We start from the raw sequence: 20,991 nt of genomic DNA, 5'->3' as shown, positions 1-20,991 counted from the left end.
CTCTTGGATTTAGCTGATACCAAATTCTCTTTACATGCATGGACTATCCCATGCAAAGTATTTTTCTTAAGTGTCAGTAGCAATTTTATTGATGCATGCTTACACAATATGTATATATCCATTCACTGATGCATGCTTATACATTATTAATTCAGCAACGAAATAAGTTGAGTAACTGACTACCAAAATGCTAGCACAAAATGCCTATGGACAAGTACACAGCAAGCACATTTGAAGAAGGGAAGCAGCCACAAAGAATATCAAAGGATCACATGTTCAGGATCTAGCAGCAACAGGAAACACCACAGCTATTTCTGTTTTTCTTATTTTTATTCAGAAATAGATAAAGGAATAAACATTTTGATGTTTAGCCAGGTCTTATCAAAGTAGACAATTTTTTTCACTTTCAGTTAATCATTGTTACATTCTTTTATGCATGAGTATCTTATGTTCTCTTGGTAAGCATAGTCTAATTTATCATACATTACACATTTTTCCCTCTAGACTTGTATGGTTCTCAAAAGCATTCTAGGTAAGAAAATCTTTACACAGCTTTCTATGAACACCTCCATCCAGGGGTCTAATTATGTTTATTACTCTAAGTAAATTAATCAATCAATCAAACAATCAGAATAGAGCAGGAATGGACCTTGGAAGTCTTCTAGTCCAACAACTCCTGCTCAAACCGGAGACCCTATACCCGGGATGGCGAACCTATGGCATGCATGCCACGGATGGCACGCAGAGCCATTTGTCAGGGCATGCGAGGCGTTGCCCTGTCAGCTGGCCAGTGCGCACGGGCGTGCTGGCCAGCTGAGTTCAGCCTTTTTTAAAGCAATTTTTCACCCTCCCCAGGCTCCAGAAGCTTTATAGAAGCCTGGGGAGGGTGAAAAGAGCCTCCCCACCTCTCCGCCCCCGGAGGCCCTGTGGAGGCTTCAGGAGCTTCCCTGAAGCGTCCGGAGTGCAAAAAAGCAGCCCTATGGGCAAACTGGAAGTTCGGGAACGGACTTACGGTTTGCTCGTAGGGTCGGTTTAAGCCTTCCGGAGGCTTCAGGGACCTTCAGGAGGCTTCCCTGAAGCCTCCAGAGGACTAAAAACAACCCTACAAACAAACTGAAAGTTCATAGGGTGGTTTTTGCCTCTGGATGCTTCAGGGAAGCCTCCTGAAGGTCCCTGAAGCCTCCAGAAGGCTTAATCCGGACCTACGAGCAAACTGGAAGTAACTTCCGGTTCGCTTGTAGGGCCAGTTTAAGCCCTCCAGAGGCTTCAAGGAAGCCTCCTGAAGGTGCTTGAAGCCTCCGGAGGGTTTGCGGAGGGCAGGGGTGGCTGTTTTCACCCTCCCCAGTCTCCTATAAAGCCTCTGGAGCCTGGAGAGGGTGAAAAAAGCATGCAAAATGGGGGAAGCACCTCTCATGCGTGCATGTGCACTGGGGGGATCGTGCGTTGCATTATGGGTGTGGCACACCCACGCATGACCCCCCCGTACTCCCCCCCTTATGGCATGCGAGCCAAAAAAGGTTCACCATCGCTGCTCTATACCATTTCAGACAAGTAACTGTCCACTGATGAAGCACCTACAACTTCTGACGGCAAGCTATTACACTGGTTAATTGTCCTCAGTGTTAGAAAGTTTGTCTTAGTTCCAGGTTCCTTCTCTCCTTGATTAATTTCCATCCATTGTTTCTTGTCTTGCCTACAGGTACTTTGGTAAATAAGTTGATGCCCCCTTCTTTGTGGCAACCTCTCAAATACTTGAATATTGCTATCATGTCACCCCTAGTCCTTTTCCATTTGTAAATAACTTTCTGCTAGTTCTAGTTTGTCAACCCAAGTGAGGTTAGCAAAACTGTCCACAGTTCTGACCAAGACTATAATACTGAATTAATGGTTATCTGGATTATATCACATAAGTTGGTATAAAGGCAAGGTTTGCCTTTAGATCTTCATTAAGCTAGTATTTCTATGTAAAATACTTTATCATCTATGATGATGCATGATATCTTAGTTTGTTTTGGTCTATTACTGTCTGTTGATATGCTATTGTAAGCTTATTTATATTTGCCTTTACTTCTAATTTCAGCTCTACAGTAATTCAGTAGAAGTTTCCACAGAGATGGTATTTCATGTCTTCTTGTAAATGTTAAATCTGTCCCACTGTGAATCATTTTTCATCTTTTATTTTAAAATTTCACTATTTTATTTAATTAAGCTACTATTAAGTCCAATTTCTAAATGTTTAGAAAGCTGTTTAAGTTCAGGCAGATGTTTGGTTTGTGCTTATAAAGTCCTTTACAGTAATAGTGGTTTTGACACTAAACATTCCTGCCTTATTTCCACTGTTCTACAAAGCTATTGCAAGAGTTTTTATAGGGCAATTAGCTTTTTCAATAAACTCTATGCTTTGCTTCCCATAACACTCACTTGCTGAATAAAATGTGGCTTTTCACTATCTCATTTGTTCGAGTCTCTGTATATATAAATGTCAAATCATTTGTGGTACTCTGAAGCACATTAATTTCCCCACTAAAGCTACTCATCTTGCTGAGCTCATAGTCCCTTGGTCTTCATTCTCTATGACTGTTTCAGCATTATTGTTATTCTTTTATTTTATATTGCCCCTTTTTCTTCCTCCCCCACTCCCTTCCAAATAAGGCATGCCTTAAAAGGGGGGTTGGCCTTTTTTGTTTGTTTACAATCTCACCAATCCTGCTGTGCTTTTTCTCTTAATTAAAGGACCCTTGAGTCTAAAGTGTTTTTTTCTGCTGATTTTTTTTTTACTGAAACGCTTCAACAAGCTCTAGCAACTCTGCAAGTTTTATAAATAGGCTATACAGGCTACAAAAGGGAACCAAGCAATAATAATAGGGTAGACGTATGTGTAATTAATCAATACTAACAACTACCAAATACACTGTACTTTAAAAAACAGTAAAGAAACATATGAAATAAGCAGTAACTCAATACTACTTATAAGGTCTTTTTAGCATTTCCTCTCATATAATAAACATTCTCTGAAAGATGTATTAATCTTGGCATAATATATGGACATCACTATTTCCTGTACCTATATCATATTTAAATAGCTAACTTCAATATTCAGCCAATTAGCTAGCCAGCCAAATCAATTTTTATTTTCCTTAAGATACTTTTATATTTATGATTTTCACAAGCCTTGCTATATTACTATAATGATTTTTTTTAATTTACATGCTTAAATGATGCAGAATTTTTAAAATTGTAGACACTTCAAATTGTAAAGTGATCTTTATACAAATTAAGTATGCTTTATAATCACACTGCTTTTATCTGTATGTAAATTTAATAAAGTGATTGCCTCAGACGTAAACAATAACTTCAAATTTCCTTAATTGGGAGGCTGTTAAATATTTTTACAAGTGATTATTATTCTCCTAACTTAGCAGATGGAAGCAGATATATCAGCACAGGACCTCAACCAATATCTTACTAATATTATAAGTCATTCAGTGTAGTCATTGTAGGTCAACCTGAATCTTAAGTTGTAGGCCCTATGGGGTATACAGACAGGATCATAGTACTTCACAGCAAATACTGCTTATTTTGGAAAGAGAATTAACTATGAAAGAATACACTACATTTAGGACATTTCAATACCTTATATATCAGGATATAAAATAGGAACTTCTAGACAGAACAAGAAATTCTTTTGCAAACATACAAATGAGAACTACGGATAGTCCTCAGTTAACTACAGCAATTGGTACAGGAATTGCTGTTGCTAAGCAATATAGTTATAAAGTGCAACATCATATGACAATGTCACTTAGTGATGGCAATTCTGGCATTCCCAGTTGTCATCATTAAGTGAATTGCCATTTATGGTTAAGTAAGGACCTCGCATGGTCCCCATTTGCAACCTGCTACCAGCTTCCCCATTGACTTTGAGTTTGAGTTTGAGTAGTTTATTTATATGCCGCCCTTTTCCCTGGGGGGACTCAGGGCGGCTCACAATTCGGAAGGAAGGGAGGACAAACAGATTAAACACATAAGACAGTACATCATTAAAAGCACAACATTCATACAATTCGGGTGGGTTGCGGTCTTTAACCCCAGGCCTGACGGGACAGCCAGGTTTTAAGGGCTATGCAGAAGGTCTGGAGGGTGGTGAGGGTACGAATCTCCATGGGGAGATCATTCCATAGGGTCGGAGCTGCCACCGAGAAGGCTCTCTTCCGCGTGGTTGCCAGTCGACATTGACCGGCAGATGGAACTCGGAGGAGGCCTAATCTATGGGATCTAATTGGTCGAGTGGAGGTAATTGGCAGTAGGCGGTCTCTCAAGTACCCAGATCCACTACCATGAAGGGCTTTGTAGGTGACAAGTAGCACCTTGAAGCGTACCCGGAGATCGACAGGTAGCCAGTGCAGCTCGCGGAGGATAGGTGTTATGTGGGTGAAACGAGGTGCACCCACGATCGCTCGCGCGGCCGCATTCTGGACTAGCTGAAGTCGCCGAATACTCTTCAAGGGCAGCCCCATGTAGAGCACATTGCAGTACTCCAGCCTAGAGGTCACAAGGGCACGAGTGACTGTTGTGAGAGCCTCCCGGTTCAGGTAGGGGCGCAACTGGTGCACCAGGTGAACCTGGGCAAATGCCCCCCTGGTCACAGCTGACAAATGGTGTTCAAAAGTCAGCTGTGGGTCCAGGAGGACTCCCAAGTTGCGGACCCTGTCTGAGGGGCATAGTATTTGACCCCCAGCCTGAGAGATGGAACACTTGCCAAATTAGTGGGAGGGAAGCACAACAGCCACTCGGTCTTATCTGGATTGAGCACAAGCTTGTTAACCCTCATCCAGTCTCTAACAGCCTCAAGGCCCTGGTTCATCACGTCCACCGCTTCACTGAGTTGGCACGGGGCGGACAGATACAACTGTGTATCGTCCGCATACTGGTGGTATTTTATCCCGTGCCGCCGAATGATCTCGCCCAGCGGTTTCATGTAGATACTAAATAGGAGGGGGGACAGGACCGATCCCTGCGGCACCCCATACTTCAGGGGCCTAGGGGTCGACCTCTGCCCTCCAACCAACACCGACTGCGACCTGTCCAAGAGGTAAGAGGAGAACCACCGTAGGACAGTGCCTCCCACCCCCACCTGCCGCAGTCGTCGCAGAAGGTGGTCGATGGTATCGAAAGCCGCTGAGAGGTCAAGGAGCACAAGGACGGAGGCATGACCTCCATTCCTGGCTCTCCAGAGGTCATCGATCAATGCGACCAAAGCGGTTTCCGTGCTGTAGCCCCGCCTAAATCCTGACTGGATCCTAATAAATTATTATATACACAACAGTGTTGAATCACAGCTGCTAAGTTCCTTAGCTTGTGTTTTCCTTCATGCACACTGAATTTTTCCCAAGAATCTAGGGTGTCATAATGTATTAGTGTAGTATTTGTGTGTGGATCCAAGTAGTATGACCTTTTGTAATTGACAGGTGGAAATCTTGTCAATGTTTACATTTTCGTAGTTGTTTAGAACGGCTGGATCCAAATATGGTTTCTTCAGGAGGGGTCTCACCACTGCCGCCTTAAGAGCGGGGGGAAAGACCCCCTCCTGAAGGGAGGCGGTGACAACCGCCTGGATCCAGCCCCGTGTCACCTCCCTGCCGCTAACAACCAGCCAGGAGGGGCACGGGTCCAGTATAAATGTGGAGGCACTTACAGCTCTCATGGCCTTGTCCACGTCCTCAGGGGCAACAGCCTGAAACTCAACCCAGCGATGGCCTACCAGATTATCCCTTAGTGCCTTGGCTGGTTCTGCAGAATTGGAGTCCAAGTCCATCCGAAACCGAGCAACTTTGTCCACGAGAAACTGGACGTAATCCTCAGCCCTGCCCTGCAAAGGATCCCCCGTATCCCGCCTATTTAGGAGGGAGCGGGTTATCCTGAATAGGGCGGCTGGGCGCAACTCAGCGGAAGCAATCAGAGTGGCAATGTAAGTTCTTTTCGACGTCCTGATTGCCCGGATGTATTCTCTGATGCAAGATGTTAAAAGTGCTTGGTTCGATTTGGATTTATTGGATCTCCATAGATGCTCTAGGCGTCTCTTCCGGCGCTTCCTCTCCCGGAGTTCCTCAGTAAACCAAGGAGCCCTTCTGCATCCACTGCCTCGGAGCGGCCGTAGAGGCGCAATCCAGTTAAGAGACTCCGTCGCTGCCGAGTTCCAAGCAGCAACCAGAGTCTCCGCCGGACTGCGGGCGACGGTATCAGGAATAACCCCAAGCTCCGTCTGGAACCTCAGAGGGTCCATAAGTCACCTGGGGTGGAACCACCTAATCGGTTCCTCCTCCCTACAGTGGGGGTTTGGTCTCCGAAAGTCAAGCCTCAGTAGGTAGTGGTCTGACCACGACAGGGGTATGATCTCACTCCCCCTCAGACCAAGATCACAAGTCCACTGCTCCGAGAGAAATACGAGGTCGAGCATGTGACCCGCCGAGTGGGTTGGGCCCCGAATTACTTGGGTCAAGCCCATGGCTGTCATGGAAGGCATGAACTCCTGCGCTCCATCAGAGTGTTCACCGAGCGAGGGCAAATTGAAATCCCCCAGAACCATAAGCCTGGGGAACTCAATTGCCAGCTCGGCTACCGACTCGAGGAGTGAGGGGAGGGCTGCTGCAACGCTGTTGGGAGGCAGGTACGTTAACAGCAGACCCACTTGACCCTTGAGGTCCAACTTCACCAGCAGGGACTCACACCCGACAAGCAGGGATCCTACGAGGTACTAGACTCTCGGATAACAATGGCCACACCCCCACCCCTTCTCTGAGCTCTCGTCTGATGGAGCACCTGAAAACCCTCTGGGCACATCTCTACGAGGGGGACTCCCCCCCTCCGGGCCCAGCCAGGTTTCAGTAATACATGCCAGGTCTGCCCTCTCGTCCAAAATTAGGTCCCGGACGAGAGGAGCCTTATGAACTACAGACCTGGCATTTAGCGACAACAGCCTGAGACCAGGGTCCTGATTACTCGTGCCATCTGGCCTTGGAGTGGGACTCATAGGGCCGAAAGGAGGGATCTCTGTAACGTAGCGAGCCCTCCTTCCCCGGTAATGACTTTGCTTGTCAGAAGCCTATAAAGAAGGTCACAAACAGTGACCACATGACTGAAGGATGCTGCAACATCTGGAACTATCACTAGCTGAGCCTATTACAAGTATGAATAGTCAATGAACAGTGGTTATTAAGAAAGGCCTAACTGAAATGTCAAATAACGGAAGCCAACTTGAAAAAATCTGTGTAAATATAATGGTGGTGATCAGGGACATGCACTCACTAGAGGCAGGGGAGGCGGGGCCTCACCAGTCTCCTCAGGAAAAGGAAGGAATGTTAAAGATTTTTTCTAAAGTAATTAAGGCCAAGCTAGTTGCTACCAGACTTCAACTCACAGTGATTTGAAGTGTACATAGTGTTTAAGTATAGGAGGAGGCCAGAGAACTCGGGGCCTCCTTTGCATAAGGGTTTTTTTGCCTTTTAAGGGTTAACCAAGGGTTAAAAGCAAAAAAATTAGTATGCAAATGAGGCCCATAGTTCTCGGGCCTCTTCCTGCAGAGGACACGTGGTGGCTCTAGGAGCCACTATCCTAGCCTGCCTGGCCCTGGAGCCTAGCTAGACCGAATCTGGAATTTTGGCGTAGCTGGAAGGTATGTTGGTCAGAGGGAGGGGGCAGGGGGGAGGAATTCAATTTATTTGTAATTTAAGTAATTGTCATTTGTTTTTATTGTCTCTCTGTGTGTGTGTGTGTGTGTGTTTCTTAACTTCACTCAAACAAACTCTCTCTCAATTTGAGAGAGAGTTTGCTTGAGAAGAGAGGGAAGGAGCAGATGCAGGGAGGGGAGCCTTGTTTGTTTGAGAAGAGAGGGGCAGCCCTCTCCCCCCCCCATCCTGCTCCCCTCTTTCTTTCCTCCTCCTCCTCTCCCCTTTCTTTGCCGGCTGCCACCTCGCCCCCCTCCGCCTCCTCTGTCCCCCCCGCTGTGTCCGCTGTGGCGGGCATAAACGCGAGACGCCTGGCAGACACAGACTTGGGGATGGAGGAGGTGGGGGGCGAGGAGGAACCGCGGAGGCGAAAGGCGAAGAGGGGTGGGGAGGGTGTTTGCAGCCCTGGTTCCGTCTCCCAGCCAGCAGCCCCAGGAGGAAAGGGCGAAGAGGGGTGGGGGGGTGTTCTAAGAATCCCCCTCCCCTTTTTGGCACTCGGCAAGGCCTGCCGGAGCTCTGGGAGAAAGCGGCGGGAGCGGAATGCTGTCATCTATTGCCAGAAAGTCCGGCGAGGGAAGCGGGGCTCGTGGAGACTCGCTCGCAACCGGCTTCTCTGGAGCGGAGAGGGGGGGGCGATAGAAGTGGAGCGGATCCTCTTGCCGCTGCGATCCGCTCCGCTTCTATCGCCCCCCCCTCTGCTCCAGAGAAGCCGGCTGCTAGCGAGTCTCCATGAGCCCCGCTTCCCTCACCGGACTTTCCGGCAATAGATGACAGCATTCCGCTCCCGCCGATTTCTCCCAGAGCTCCGGCAGGCGTTGCGGAGTGCCAAAAAGGGGAGGGGGCTTCTTGGAACACCCCACCCCCACCCCTCTTCGCCGTTTCCTCCTGGGGCTGCTGGCTGGGAGACCGCGGCTCTTGCTCCAGCCTGCTGCAGGGGGGGGAGCCGCTTTCTTTCTTTTTGCCTCACCAGGCAGAAGCTTCACCGCATGTCACTGGTGGTGATAGAGTTACCAAATATAAATGCTGTGCAATAAATACACTGCCAACAGTATCGCAAAATATTCACTGTATTTCCATGAGCATGAGGGAGAATAAGGAGAATTGAAAAACAGGTCACTTGTTTTGGGCAACAATAGCACAGTAGTAGCAGGAACATCACTAATACACTTGTTCATTTTTGCTTAAGCTCCATACCCAGGGGCAAAAAAACAAGTTTACCCCACCTACTTGTTCATTATTAAATATTTGAAACAATTTTAAAAATAAATACTTTTTCTGACCACTTAATCTGGGAGAAAATAGACACCCACTCATCCTCCATTTGGTGGGTTGCTTGCTGTTTCCTGACTTCACAGAAGTTATTTTTATGTTATTTAGTTATTTTTCTTAGTTAAATTAGCCTTACTTCTAACTAAATTCTTCCACTCAACTTCACAAGCACCAGTGACACTGATTCAATTTTTTAAACTGAGTTACTTCAATCTGGGTTGAGGAGAAACACTTTCCATGCTTGCAGATGCAAATTATCTTTCTTATTGTAACCCAAGTACTAATAGCAGTATGCTATTTCTGACGGAAACTAACACATTTTAGTTCTTGATTTTTACAGATCCAATTTCCAAAATAATTCTTTATGGAATTTTTACCTCAACCCTTTTACTATATTTTGGAGATTTTTTTCCCATTCACATGGAATTATATTTGCAAGATGTAATGCCCCTATTGTTTAACCTCTTTAATATCTCTGTAGAGCCGAGGTGGCGCAGTGGTTAAATGCAGCACTGCAGGCTACTTCAGCTGACTGCAGATCTGCAGTTCAGCTGTTCAAATCTCACTGGCTCAGGGTTGACTCAGCCTCCCATCCTTCCGAGGTAGGTAAAATGAGGACCCGGATTGTTGTTGGGGGCAATATGCTGACTCTGTAAACCGCTTAGAGAGGGCTGAAAGCCCTATGAAGCGGTATATAAGTCTAACTGCTATTGCTATCTTTACATCATTCTTATTGAATTTTAAGGTATTTTACCTGTTACTTCCTTTAAATTGTGCTTCCTCTTAATCCATTTTATTATTCTTTTATTCTTTGACTCTAAATTTATAAGTTTAAAAAAGATTCATTTTTTCTGCTTATATAAATAATGTGTACTTTCTCGAAGTAGGATCCTGTCATTATTGAAACTCAAAATACTTACTAGCTGTAACTGAGCCAAAGAACTGTAATAAAAGTAATAAAGAAAAACGCAAATTTGTAAGGGGAAATAACATCAGAAGAATATGTTAAAACATGTCCATTCTAAGTGTAAAGCAACTGATATAATAATAGTATATAATACTGGTATAAATCCAGGCTATGAATCTGATGAAGTGAAAGAAATGGAAATTTAAACAATGCCTTAGCCTGAAGCAGCACAGGTGCTGCAGTGGAGAAAGAATATTTAAAATTGGGGAAAAAAATTACTCTTCCTTGAAGTCACTGTCCTTATACAAATAGGTGCTGCATTTGCATGGAGCTTAGAAATGCTTGGCAGGAGCCCTACTCCCTTGCATGCTGCTCGGAGCAACTTCTACTAATTTCTGTTTTTTTTCCTCAATTTCCACAGATATAACATGCTTTGTTGAGCTTCTTCGGGATATTTATTTTATTTTGAGACTAGTCTGTTGGATACCCATGCTTTGCTATGGAATTATGTGATCAGGCTTGATAAATTGACAGTTAGAGCTTGAACATTAATGAGTAGTTATGATCAGCCTCTTCCCTTTTCTCCCTCAGGCGCGCCCCACAGAAGCCTATCCTATTGTATGCCTCTTCTCTCCCTCCGGCTTGCTCCGCAGAGGCCTCTCCTATCTTATCCCCTTCTCTCCCTTTCAGGTAGGGAGTAGTAGTAGAATATCTAAACTCCCAGCCCGCAGGCTGGATGTGTCACATGCTGGCCATGCCCACACCAAAGTGGCAGTTAGAACAGAGTTCTTTTCAGGTGGGGAGGGGGAGTAGAACGCCTAACTCCTTAGCATCAGAGTGTGTTAATAATAATACAAGAAATATTCATGATCTGATGGTCATTTTGAAAAATCCTTTTCGAAATGACCAAGAGGAACATACGTGCCAAATTTCAAGTTTGTAGACTTTACAGTTCTGGAGATTTCATGATGACCAGAGGAGAAAGGAAGGAAGAAATATTATATGGTTAAAACCTCTGTCTGTTACACCCTATTATTCCAAATGAAAACACAAATTTTGTCCAGTTCCAAAGCCTTCAGTTCATGACTTGCTACTTTCTCTGCCTCTGTTACACAGCAGTTTTTCAACTTCTATGGGAATAGAGAGAATAGAACGGTATTGTTTCAGAAGTGATACTTGGAGCAAGCATTGGAAGTTATCCGCTTTAGTCTAATGCCCACACTTTCTCTCAACTGCTTCTTGCTTCCCAACTCTCTTGAAACTGATGACCATCTGTCTAGATGTCATGGTGTCTACATACACTGAAGAAGCAAACCATTCATTCAACATGGCTCATTCATGTCAACATCTCACAAAAATATTGCCTCTAGGAAGATGCGTATTAGTTTTAGGATACATGGCAATGCTTCTTTGGTCAGCATATATTTATAAAGACACCTTATACATACTTGGTACTACAATATATTCTGCCAGAGACAAGATATCCAACCTTTTTAAGGTGAATAGACAGTATTTGGACAACTTTCTGAAAGTGATGTCTTTTCCACTCCTTTCCTCAGTTAATGATAAGTTGCAGAGTGCACTCTACCCTCTCTGAATCTGAAATATGTTTTTCATATAAATAAATAGGACTCCTTGTAGATTTAAAAACCCTGTGACCTTTTGAAATATTTTTGTTCTTTATATAAAATTGGTTTGGCTGTTGCATTAAACCCTAAAACTAATGGACTTGGTCTGTGATCCTATATGAATTATGATATAACTCACACATTGTCTAAAAAGTTGTCAAAAATAAGTTAAACTATGACTCCAAATTGATCCCTAAGTGAAAAGCACATCATTCAATTGGATGATTATCTACCATTGCTGAATTCTCACCAAGTGTAATTCTGCAGCAAGAAAAAGATAAGACCACATTACTGGAAGACATGTTGCTGTTTTAATTGGATAAAATCATTCTTTCACATCTTTCTGCTAATCCCTTTCCTAAGCAAGGTAGTAGCTGGGTGTTTGGACTGACTTCTCGTGGAAATCACAATTCATATCATTGTTCTGTCTCACCCATAAGATTACAATTACATACTCTCTGAGATGTCCATACTTGCTCTTCCTCTTTGTTGTGTAAATATCTTACAGTTATCACAGCACTCTAATTGTCATTTCATTGTTGTTGTTTTTGGTTTTGCATTCAGATCTCTTAAAGATTTCATGAAGACCTTGCTTCAATTATATCCATCTTTATATTGACTTGGAGTTTATCTAGGATAATGTTAAAACCATCTGAACTCTTAGTCATATCATATATTCCTTTTAAAGAGTATAATGTATTCCTTTTATTGTCTTAGAAGAGTATATTTCTCATTTCTGTGATATTTGCTAGGCATATTAATGACCTGTGCATTGCCCAATCAACATATATACCTTGCTGTGAATAAAGACAAACTAATTCTACACCTGGTAGCTCAGTGGCTAAGACATTGAGCTTGTTGATCAGGTAGGTTGGCAGTTGGGTGGTTTGAAACCCTAGTGCTGCATAACGGAGTGAGCTCCCATTACTTGTTCCAGCTTCTCCCAACCTAGCAGTTCGAAAGCACATAAAAATGCAAGTACAAAAATAGGGAGCACTTCAGTGGGAAGGAGCAGTGTTCTTTGTGCCTTCAGCATTTAGTAATGCTGGCCACATGATCACGTTGTCTTTGGACAGTGCTGGCTCTTTGGTTTTGAAACGGAGATGAGCACCACCCCTTAGAGTCAGAAACAATTACCACATATGTGCGAGGGGAACCTTTACCTTTAATTCTATACTTTGTCATCTCTTTTCTGCCAAAGAGCAAAACTGCCTTCCATTCAGTCAGGGATATAATTCTGCATACATTATTCCAAACCTTAGATTGCTGTCCGAAAGACCCTTGATCTCCTTAAAAATAATTGGTGGATTTCTGGGGAGTAGTTCCCGTTCATGTGCTTCCCAGGGTCAAGCAAGAGTCTGGGACTACCTCTTCAAAGATGTTTTAAATGGACCGAACCATCATAAGACTGCTAGGATCTGACAGAGCAGTTCCTGTCGTTTCTGTAGGGTCACTCTATGAAAATGATGGCAACTAATGTATGCTATCTTTTCCTCCAAATCCCCTCAGAGGGCTATATTGAGCAGCCATTCAAATTTTATCTAACACAGATAAGGGCTCTTGTTGCAGGCCCAGAGGGACCTTGCCTTTTATTTTATGAGCAACTATCCTTTGCTAAATAATAAACCATTTCCCTACTTATCTGTAATTAGAGTTCTTCAGGTAATCATTTTTAATTCACACATCTTATTTTCCCCATCCATAGGTATTTGAATATGTTAACAACTGCAAATATTTTATATGGTTTTCATTGAAAAAGATTCATTGATTCCCTCTTCAGAAGAATGGCTAACTAAACTGTGGGAGTACATTCAATGTCCAGAATAACTTTGCATTTAGAAAACAAATCCAACAGGGTGCCGGCCCTAATTTGCCAAGTCTGCATGTTTTTGTGCCCATCCTTCCAATAAATATTTTTGTATAGTATTTGCAGACTAGAATTGACTGTAGCTTATGTTGTTCCCGTTCCCGTTTTGAACAATAAGCTCAATTTGCTGAAACCTGTCTGAGAAGAAAAAAGATTCAACAATTTGTTCCATTCAGTTGCTCTCTAAAGGCAATGATCAAATCAACCTATGAATACTGGAAGCAGTTCTAAGTCTTTATTACTTCATTTTGTATGCTTTACTGTAGAGACATGATTATAACTAGATGTGCACAAACTAAAGAAGACACATAAGCAATGAAAGCCCTCATTAAGGACTTTTCTGCAATTGCAGCAGAAAAGTGAAGAAAAAGCCAAATTCCCCACAGGTGATCAAAAGTCAAACTTGGTATATGTCACCAGGAAAAATAGGAATATTAATGTTGAACAGGAAGAAAACACTACTACGGTAAATTGTGCAGTGGGTAAGTAAATAATGATTAAAGAATGCACCAGTACAACTCTGTAAATAATATATCTTAAAGCAATATAATATTTCCTTGTGCATTAAGTGTAGGCAGCCTCATGAAATTATTAGGAATGAGAGCTCTGTACCAAATACCAAGCTAGTATTTGGGAAAGGAAATATTTCGGGACTTCTGGTTTGCGTGTTGGGCTGTTTTTTTCCCTCCCCAGGCTCTTATAAAGCCTCTGAGGAGGGCAAAAAACAGCCCAACATGCAAATTGGAAGTTCGGGAACGGACTTCTGGGTTGCCCGTTGTGCCATTTTTCTCCCTCCAGAGGCATCAGGAGGGCAAAAAACAGCCCAACGTTTCAGCAAAGCCTCCGGAGGGCAAAAAATGGTTGAAACTTGAGCCCAAAAAGCAGCTGGTTGGCGGGAGGTGTGTGTGCATGCATAGTAAAGCTGAGCTGGGTGACGACTCACAGAGAGGGCTCTGCGTGCCACCTGTGGCACGCGTGCCAAAGGTTCACAATCACGGTACTAGCCTGAAGGCAACTTATGGTCTAGCACAGTGTTTTTCAACCACTGTGCCGCGGCACACTAGTGTGCCGTGACATAGTGTAAGGTGTGCCGTGGGAAAAACACTTTATATATAGTCAATATAGGCACAGAGTTAAATTTTCTTAACATTTTCTAATGGTGGTGTGCCTCGTGATTTTTTTCATGAAAAAAGTGTGCCTTTGCACAAAAAAGGTTGAAAAACACTGGTCTAGCAGGCAGTTAAGCAGAGATTAGTGTTCTTTACATGAACAAGTCATTCAATAAAAAGACCAGAATCAGCATAGTATCTCTTGATGCTTGGGCAAATAATTTTTGCCTTCCCATATTCAGTGAGATTAGTCTTGTAACTCCTCTATAATATTTACACTGTGATATGCCTCTTCACTTTTGTTTAGGATCTCCAGACAACTTTACCACTCTGATGAATCCATATTAGAGACATGCAGATTTCAAGAAATGCTTTGCCTGGTTATAAGATTAAGCTAAGCAAAACAGTGTGACCTCCTCCTTGCACTGCATTGCTGTTTGACACCTAAAACATCTGTAATTGCAGCTTGAATCATGACACATTTTTTTCATGCTTCCCTCTTCCATTCAATGGAAATAAAACTCATGGCTCTACATAAAATTAAAGTTACCATGGAGGTTATTTTTAAATGGAAGCCATTCACATCCAATTGACATTCAGCTAAAACATAACCTGAGTTGGCATTCCTCCATGTTGTTAAACATAAGAAATACAAAATTAATCCTCAAAAATCATTGCATTTACTCCATTTTGCCAACTTCTAAACCCACCAAAACGATCCCAGACCAAAATCACAGAAGAGGGGTATCATTAGTTTTCCTATAATTCCATATAATTTTGTACATCTGAGAAATTTCTTCTTAGCAAAATAGTTTTAAGCATAAGGCAAAGTTCCAATGAGTGCAGTTTGCAATTATAACTTGTTGAGGCTTCAATTAACAGAAGCAATCAAGAATACAGTTCCAGCATAAAATTAATTGTAAGCATGCAAAATTAGTTTTATTACACTTTGCATAAAGAGCACCCAAAAATGAAAGCAAGTATCGGTCCCAGAAGAAGGATTGGCACATTGCACTGCAGCTGTTTAGTTATGTGACAGATACTGTACTTTGAAATCATGAAATGAAGTTGCTATCAATAACAGACATAATTTAATAAAAGCAGACTGGTAAATGTCCTAGCCAAAAAGACAGAAACAATTTCTAGATAAAGTGAAGCAATACAAAGTATATATAAATTGCTTCTCTTTCTGGCACAAAAATTGTAAATCTTTTTGACAAGCAACTGTAGAGTGATTAACATTTAGGCATAAAGGTTATTTAACATTTCAGCACAAAAGTGGTTTCCATCAAGGGTATATCAAGTTATAAGATTGCCCTTACCAGTTTTTTTGGTGAAGCTGTTCCTTATAGAATAGGACATGCATGAGGACTGCATCTATTTGAGAGCTGCTATTATGTACACAAACCCAAACAAGAAGACTGTGCCAAAGAAATGGCTTAATTCTGAATTGCTTTTGTTTGGAATTTAATTCAGCAGCTGAGCTGGCAGTCGTGGATGTCTACCAAAAAGAACAAAAAGTTAAATCCATTAATAAGACATTTCAAATACAAAAATAATTGGCAATACTCCTCATAGATTTGCATCTCTTTTTAACTAAAATCTGATTTTAATAGTATTATATTCTCATGCTTAATTTATCTAATTTCATTTTCATTATGCATTTGTGTTGTTTGTATTTTGTGACTGTTACTGTTTCCTTTAAAAAATGAACAGCATTCAAAAGAATAAAATATTTCATTTGCTATGATTCCCTATGTTCTTTGATGTTAGTTTTTCATTGTATTGCATTAATTTTTAAGTAGAACTGTATGTGAACACCCCATTCTTGCTTCATGGTTGGGATCTCTACTGTGGAAGTTTTCCAATCCATCTTGAGACAGATTTGTGTGTTTTATCAGCATAGGATAGAGTTAGTAGAGAAATTAGATTATTAGGGGGGGGGGGGAATGAAAATTTCCAACACTTGTAGAAATTGGTATGTAGGTGTTTGATGGCACTGCCTAATATGTTAATTCAAACATACTTATCAATAGAGCCAAAGTAGAACTGAGAAGAGGGATAAAGGATGTCACTTAAAAATAAAAAACCAGAAACAACGCACTTTTGTATAGCTTTATGTAATTAAAAAGTTAATTAATGATTAGTGAGATGATGAATGATCCCATTTTTATTTAAGTAAAATATTAGAACCTAGATTTGCTGATGTAGAAAAAAAGAAAGGCGAAGAAGGGGGAAGGCAAGCAAAATTAAATTTAAGACAATTGATGAAGCAAACATTGGTCAAATGAGAATGGAAAATAGGATGACCAAAAATCAGCTATTTGCAAGAGACTAGGTTCAAATATAGAACCATTGAAATCCTTTTTATGTGATATAAAGAAATGATGGATTGTTTGTACAATGAATAAATGCATTTCTCTTACTCTCGACATACCACAATCTTACCACTCCTCCAAATGGCTGCAATTAGAACAATTAATAGTAAAGGTGACTTTTGAAAACTGGACTTAATCAGTGTACAACCTTAGTTTTTTATAAATACTTTATCCTCATATATATTACCCTGTAATCTTATCTCATAGATAGCATAAGAATCCATTCCATATGTAAACAGATAAGAAGTCATTTGTATAGGTTGATGCCTGAAATTTTTTTAACATACAACACTGTGCTATTTTAAGCATTGTGTACCACATGCAAAAAGGTTCTCAGAAATCTTTGCAATATTGCAAAAAATGGGAGAGGGTTCAGCTTTTGTACTATATATGATGCTTAATGCTTCCTCTTTTTGTATCATAAGTAACTATAAGGATCATATTAGGAATCATTCATAAATTTTTTTTAAAAAAACTCCAGAAATTTTAATTAAGATTTACTTTAATTAAATGCAAATAATTTTTTGCATAAAAATAATTTTATATAAATTACCTTAATATAAATTTAGAGAAGGCATCATTTGAAATTGAAATCATCTGGATCAAAATTACCCAGTTTTAGATACAAAAGCTTGCATCACAATATCACTATTTCATTTAATGATTATGATTCAATCTGTCACTTATTCAAATAATGAAGGATAAAACTTCAATGGCAACTGTTTTAATCAAGCAAAATATAAATTTGTACTGATTTCTTTATACTCTTAAAAATATTTTAATTAAAGATATAAGACAAGTAATTGAAATATTGAGCTGTACACTTACTTTCCCCTATATATGCCCAGTCTACAACTTTGTGCAACTTTATGATTCCTATAATTGGAGAGGGGGAATGATTTATTTATATTGGTTTTATAATAATTATGCCATATTGTGATTGGGTGATTTAGTTATATTATTGTCACAGTTCAACATGTGAGAAAAGGTGCCCAATATTCTTAATTCAGTTTAATAATTTTGGAAACATTCTCAGCTTAATTTAGCATGTAAAAAGAAGAGCATCTTTTTTTCATAAATGTGGTGGAATTTGGGGAAAACAAGGTTTTTCTGAATTGCTAAAGAAGAAATTCACAAAACTACCATTTTAGGCTGATACAGGACTAACATAGTACGATTAAAGATCCAATTCTTTAAAAAGTACTTAAAATTGAAAGGTTTGGTATACATATTTAATTAATATAAGAAGACTTTACTAAGTACTAATGTTTAGCATACAAAAAAATCTCATAATCATTTGTGCGTGAGGTTTCTTCAGGTAGCCCATTCTCAAAGTAATCATGTGAGCTGAATAATTAGATAGCTGAAATCCACCCCCATGTTTCAGTTCCATATACAGCCTGCTTTTATAACTCTATTATTGTTTTCCTTATTTAAATAACTATCATTCTTTTGGCATAATTTTGAATCTTTCTATAAAAAGTAACAAAGCAGAAAAGATTTCAGGGACATTATTAAGAGAGAGCTAAAAATATCAGGGTGGTGATTCAATTACTATTAATGGAGTTCAGTTTCTATAATATATTAAATTGTTCTGGAAATAAATTACTCCTCAAACTTTTCAAAATTGCAGGACACATCTCTGTAATATCCTCCAGGAAGCCAGGAAATATAAAACAGGAACCTTGGGTCATTTAAAACAAAATAACTTCCAGACTTTCTAGTCAGGGGTGAAATCCTACCAGTTCACACCACTTCAGGTGAACCAGTAGTGACCAGTAGTAATCAGTTCTCCGAACCAGTTATAATCACCACTACTTGACCCTGACCCTGCCTGCCTGGTCTCCTCTCACATCCGCTCTTTTCTGAGCCCAAAAAAGCTCGAGTTCTCAGCTGCACAACAGCGATGAGGCAGAGAAGGGTGCCTCCCTTCAGGCCTCAAAACCTCTCCCCAGAGTGCGTATGCACTCCCCAGAGCACTGTTCCCACCCATTAGCAGTGAGGCCATGACAGAGGAAGAGAAAGGGCTCCGGACACTTGGCCATTCTGCTGCACCCTACCCTTATCAGAGCAAAGTGCCGAGGAAGATAAGAAAACTGACACTGCCGCCGCTACCCCGTTCCGAGTCTCTCACCTGGGTGAACTAGATAGTGAGCATAGGTGTGCCCACTCCTTCGCCTCCCACCATCACCAGCCAGTACTTTTCCTGCCCCAGGCCATCCCTGTAGCCCTCAGCCATTGAGGAAGAGCCCAGGCCAGGAGAGGCAAGCAAGGCACAGCACTGCAAAGGTTCGTGGCTCCCTCTGTGATCCCCTCCAGGCAGTGGATTGATGATCGCTGCCTTGCCAGCCATGGGAATTGCAGGCCCAATCACTACTAAGTGCTAAGCGAACAGTAGCAAAAGGAGGAGTGAGAAGGCAAGTCCGTGAATTGAAGGCTGCTCTAGTCTCCTCCTCCCCCTGCTGCTGCTTTCCTATGCGGCGGCCTAACATGGAGTGAAAACAACAGCAAACACCCCCCCCCTTGCTTGGGCTAACAAGTGGCTGTTGGGAGGTTGGGGCAGCCATGCAAATAGATGCCATCGTTGGAGGAAGGAGCAAGAGATCTTTGGATTTTCGGCCTGGGTTTTATTTTAAGAGGCTTTTAAAAAAAAAAGTTTTGCAAGCATTTTTTTTATCCTATCTTGCAGTTTGGTGAATGAAGCTACAAAGAGGAGGGAGGACACTTTCCCCTTCTCTGATCTGTGTACGTGTGTGATTTGTAAGGAGGCTACAAAAAGAGGAGGTGGAGGAAACAGCGGCCATGTTGGAAGCATAGTCCTTGGTTCTGTGGGCGTGGCTTGGTGGGTGACCTGAGTGACATAGTTGGCCACACCCATTCAGTCACATGATACCACCACCACCACCAAGCCACGCCCATAGAACCGGTAGTGAAAAAAGTGGATTTCACTCCTGCTTCTAGCCCTTGAGTTTTCCATTTCAGATCATGCTGAAATAAACAGAAGAGGTTCCACCTTCTGCCCTGCATTAACTTAAGCCTGTGAGATTAGGATACAAATAAAGGCCTCTCTGGAAACAGGGGTGGCACCACTTTGAATCAGTACTGTTCTTGAATGTCTCCATGAAGCTGTGGGGTTTTAATCAACAGTTAACTATATCAACTACTGCTCAAGGATAAATGAAGGTTTGCTTTCTTTCTTCGGTCTTATGAGGTGGTGGGATCTACATCATAGGATCTCCCATCTCAGCACTGGGATTCACTTACTTTCCCTACCGGTTCGCAAATGTGAGGGTGCGCCTTCTGCACATGCACAGTGCTAGCACATTACATCAGGGCGGGTGGGCGTGGCCCCCCATAGCCGCCGCTACCAATTTGCCTGAACCAGAGAGAACCAGCTGAATACCACCTATGTCCCATCTGTTCCTGAAGCAAAGGCACAATAGTGTCTTACTATAAATTGATGGGAAACCTACCATCTCACAAAAACATCCATTTCTTCTAGAACAGCAGCTAGTCCAAATAAGAATTTGTTTTTTTGTTTTCTGAATATCCGTAAGACAAGTGTTTAGGCTGGTCCTAAATAATAGAAAAGCTAGGCATAAATACTGTATTTGGAGAACAGTACATTTTTTTTTATGTTCTAGAGATCTGTGACTACATATTTGAAGTATGCACAGACCTATTGTTTTCAATCACAATATATTGGTCATTACCAAAAATTATAGCTATCATTCATACAAGATTTTTATCTATTTTTTTTATAAAACTAACAAATTGAAGGATTATATTTTGAAGTCCAACAGGGGACCTTGTAAAGAAGATTGGAACAGACAATATTGGTTTAGATGGATAACAATCTGTTGTGACTCAGCAGAAACCTGTGAGTTGTTTCGGGATGCAGGATAATGAGCAGCTGTTGCTTGTTAGGGTCTTCTCCTGCAGATAAAAGACTGATGGTGCCACGCCTTAGTGGCAGAAGTCAACATTCTTTTTCGTTCGTTAGTTCTGTTCCGTTCCTGGTCTAGTTCGTGTTCATGATTCAAAGAAGCACTTGGATGAGTAATTTGCTTTATATAAACCTGGTTTGCTCTGAGAGTTTGTTTTTGCAT

At 41.6% G+C, this 20,991-nt stretch overlaps 1 protein-coding gene across 1 annotated transcript in view; it reads right to left on the bottom strand.

Moving 5' to 3' along the window:
• The window catches only part of TMEM232 (transmembrane protein 232), a 143,036-nt gene that overhangs the window by 90,172 nt on the left and 31,873 nt on the right, over positions 1–20,991 (bottom strand). The window contains 1 exon segment of the mRNA XM_032213862.1: positions 15,827–16,005. Within this exon segment, the coding sequence (XP_032069753.1) occupies positions 15,827–16,005 (179 nt within the window).

The sequence above is a fragment of the Thamnophis elegans genome, chromosome 3, assembly GCF_009769535.1.
Source record: "Thamnophis elegans isolate rThaEle1 chromosome 3, rThaEle1.pri, whole genome shotgun sequence".
Lineage (NCBI taxonomy): Eukaryota > Metazoa > Chordata > Lepidosauria > Squamata > Colubridae > Thamnophis > Thamnophis elegans.
The sequence above is the reverse complement of the archived record's forward strand: the minus strand, read 5'-3'. Positions and strand labels throughout refer to the sequence as shown.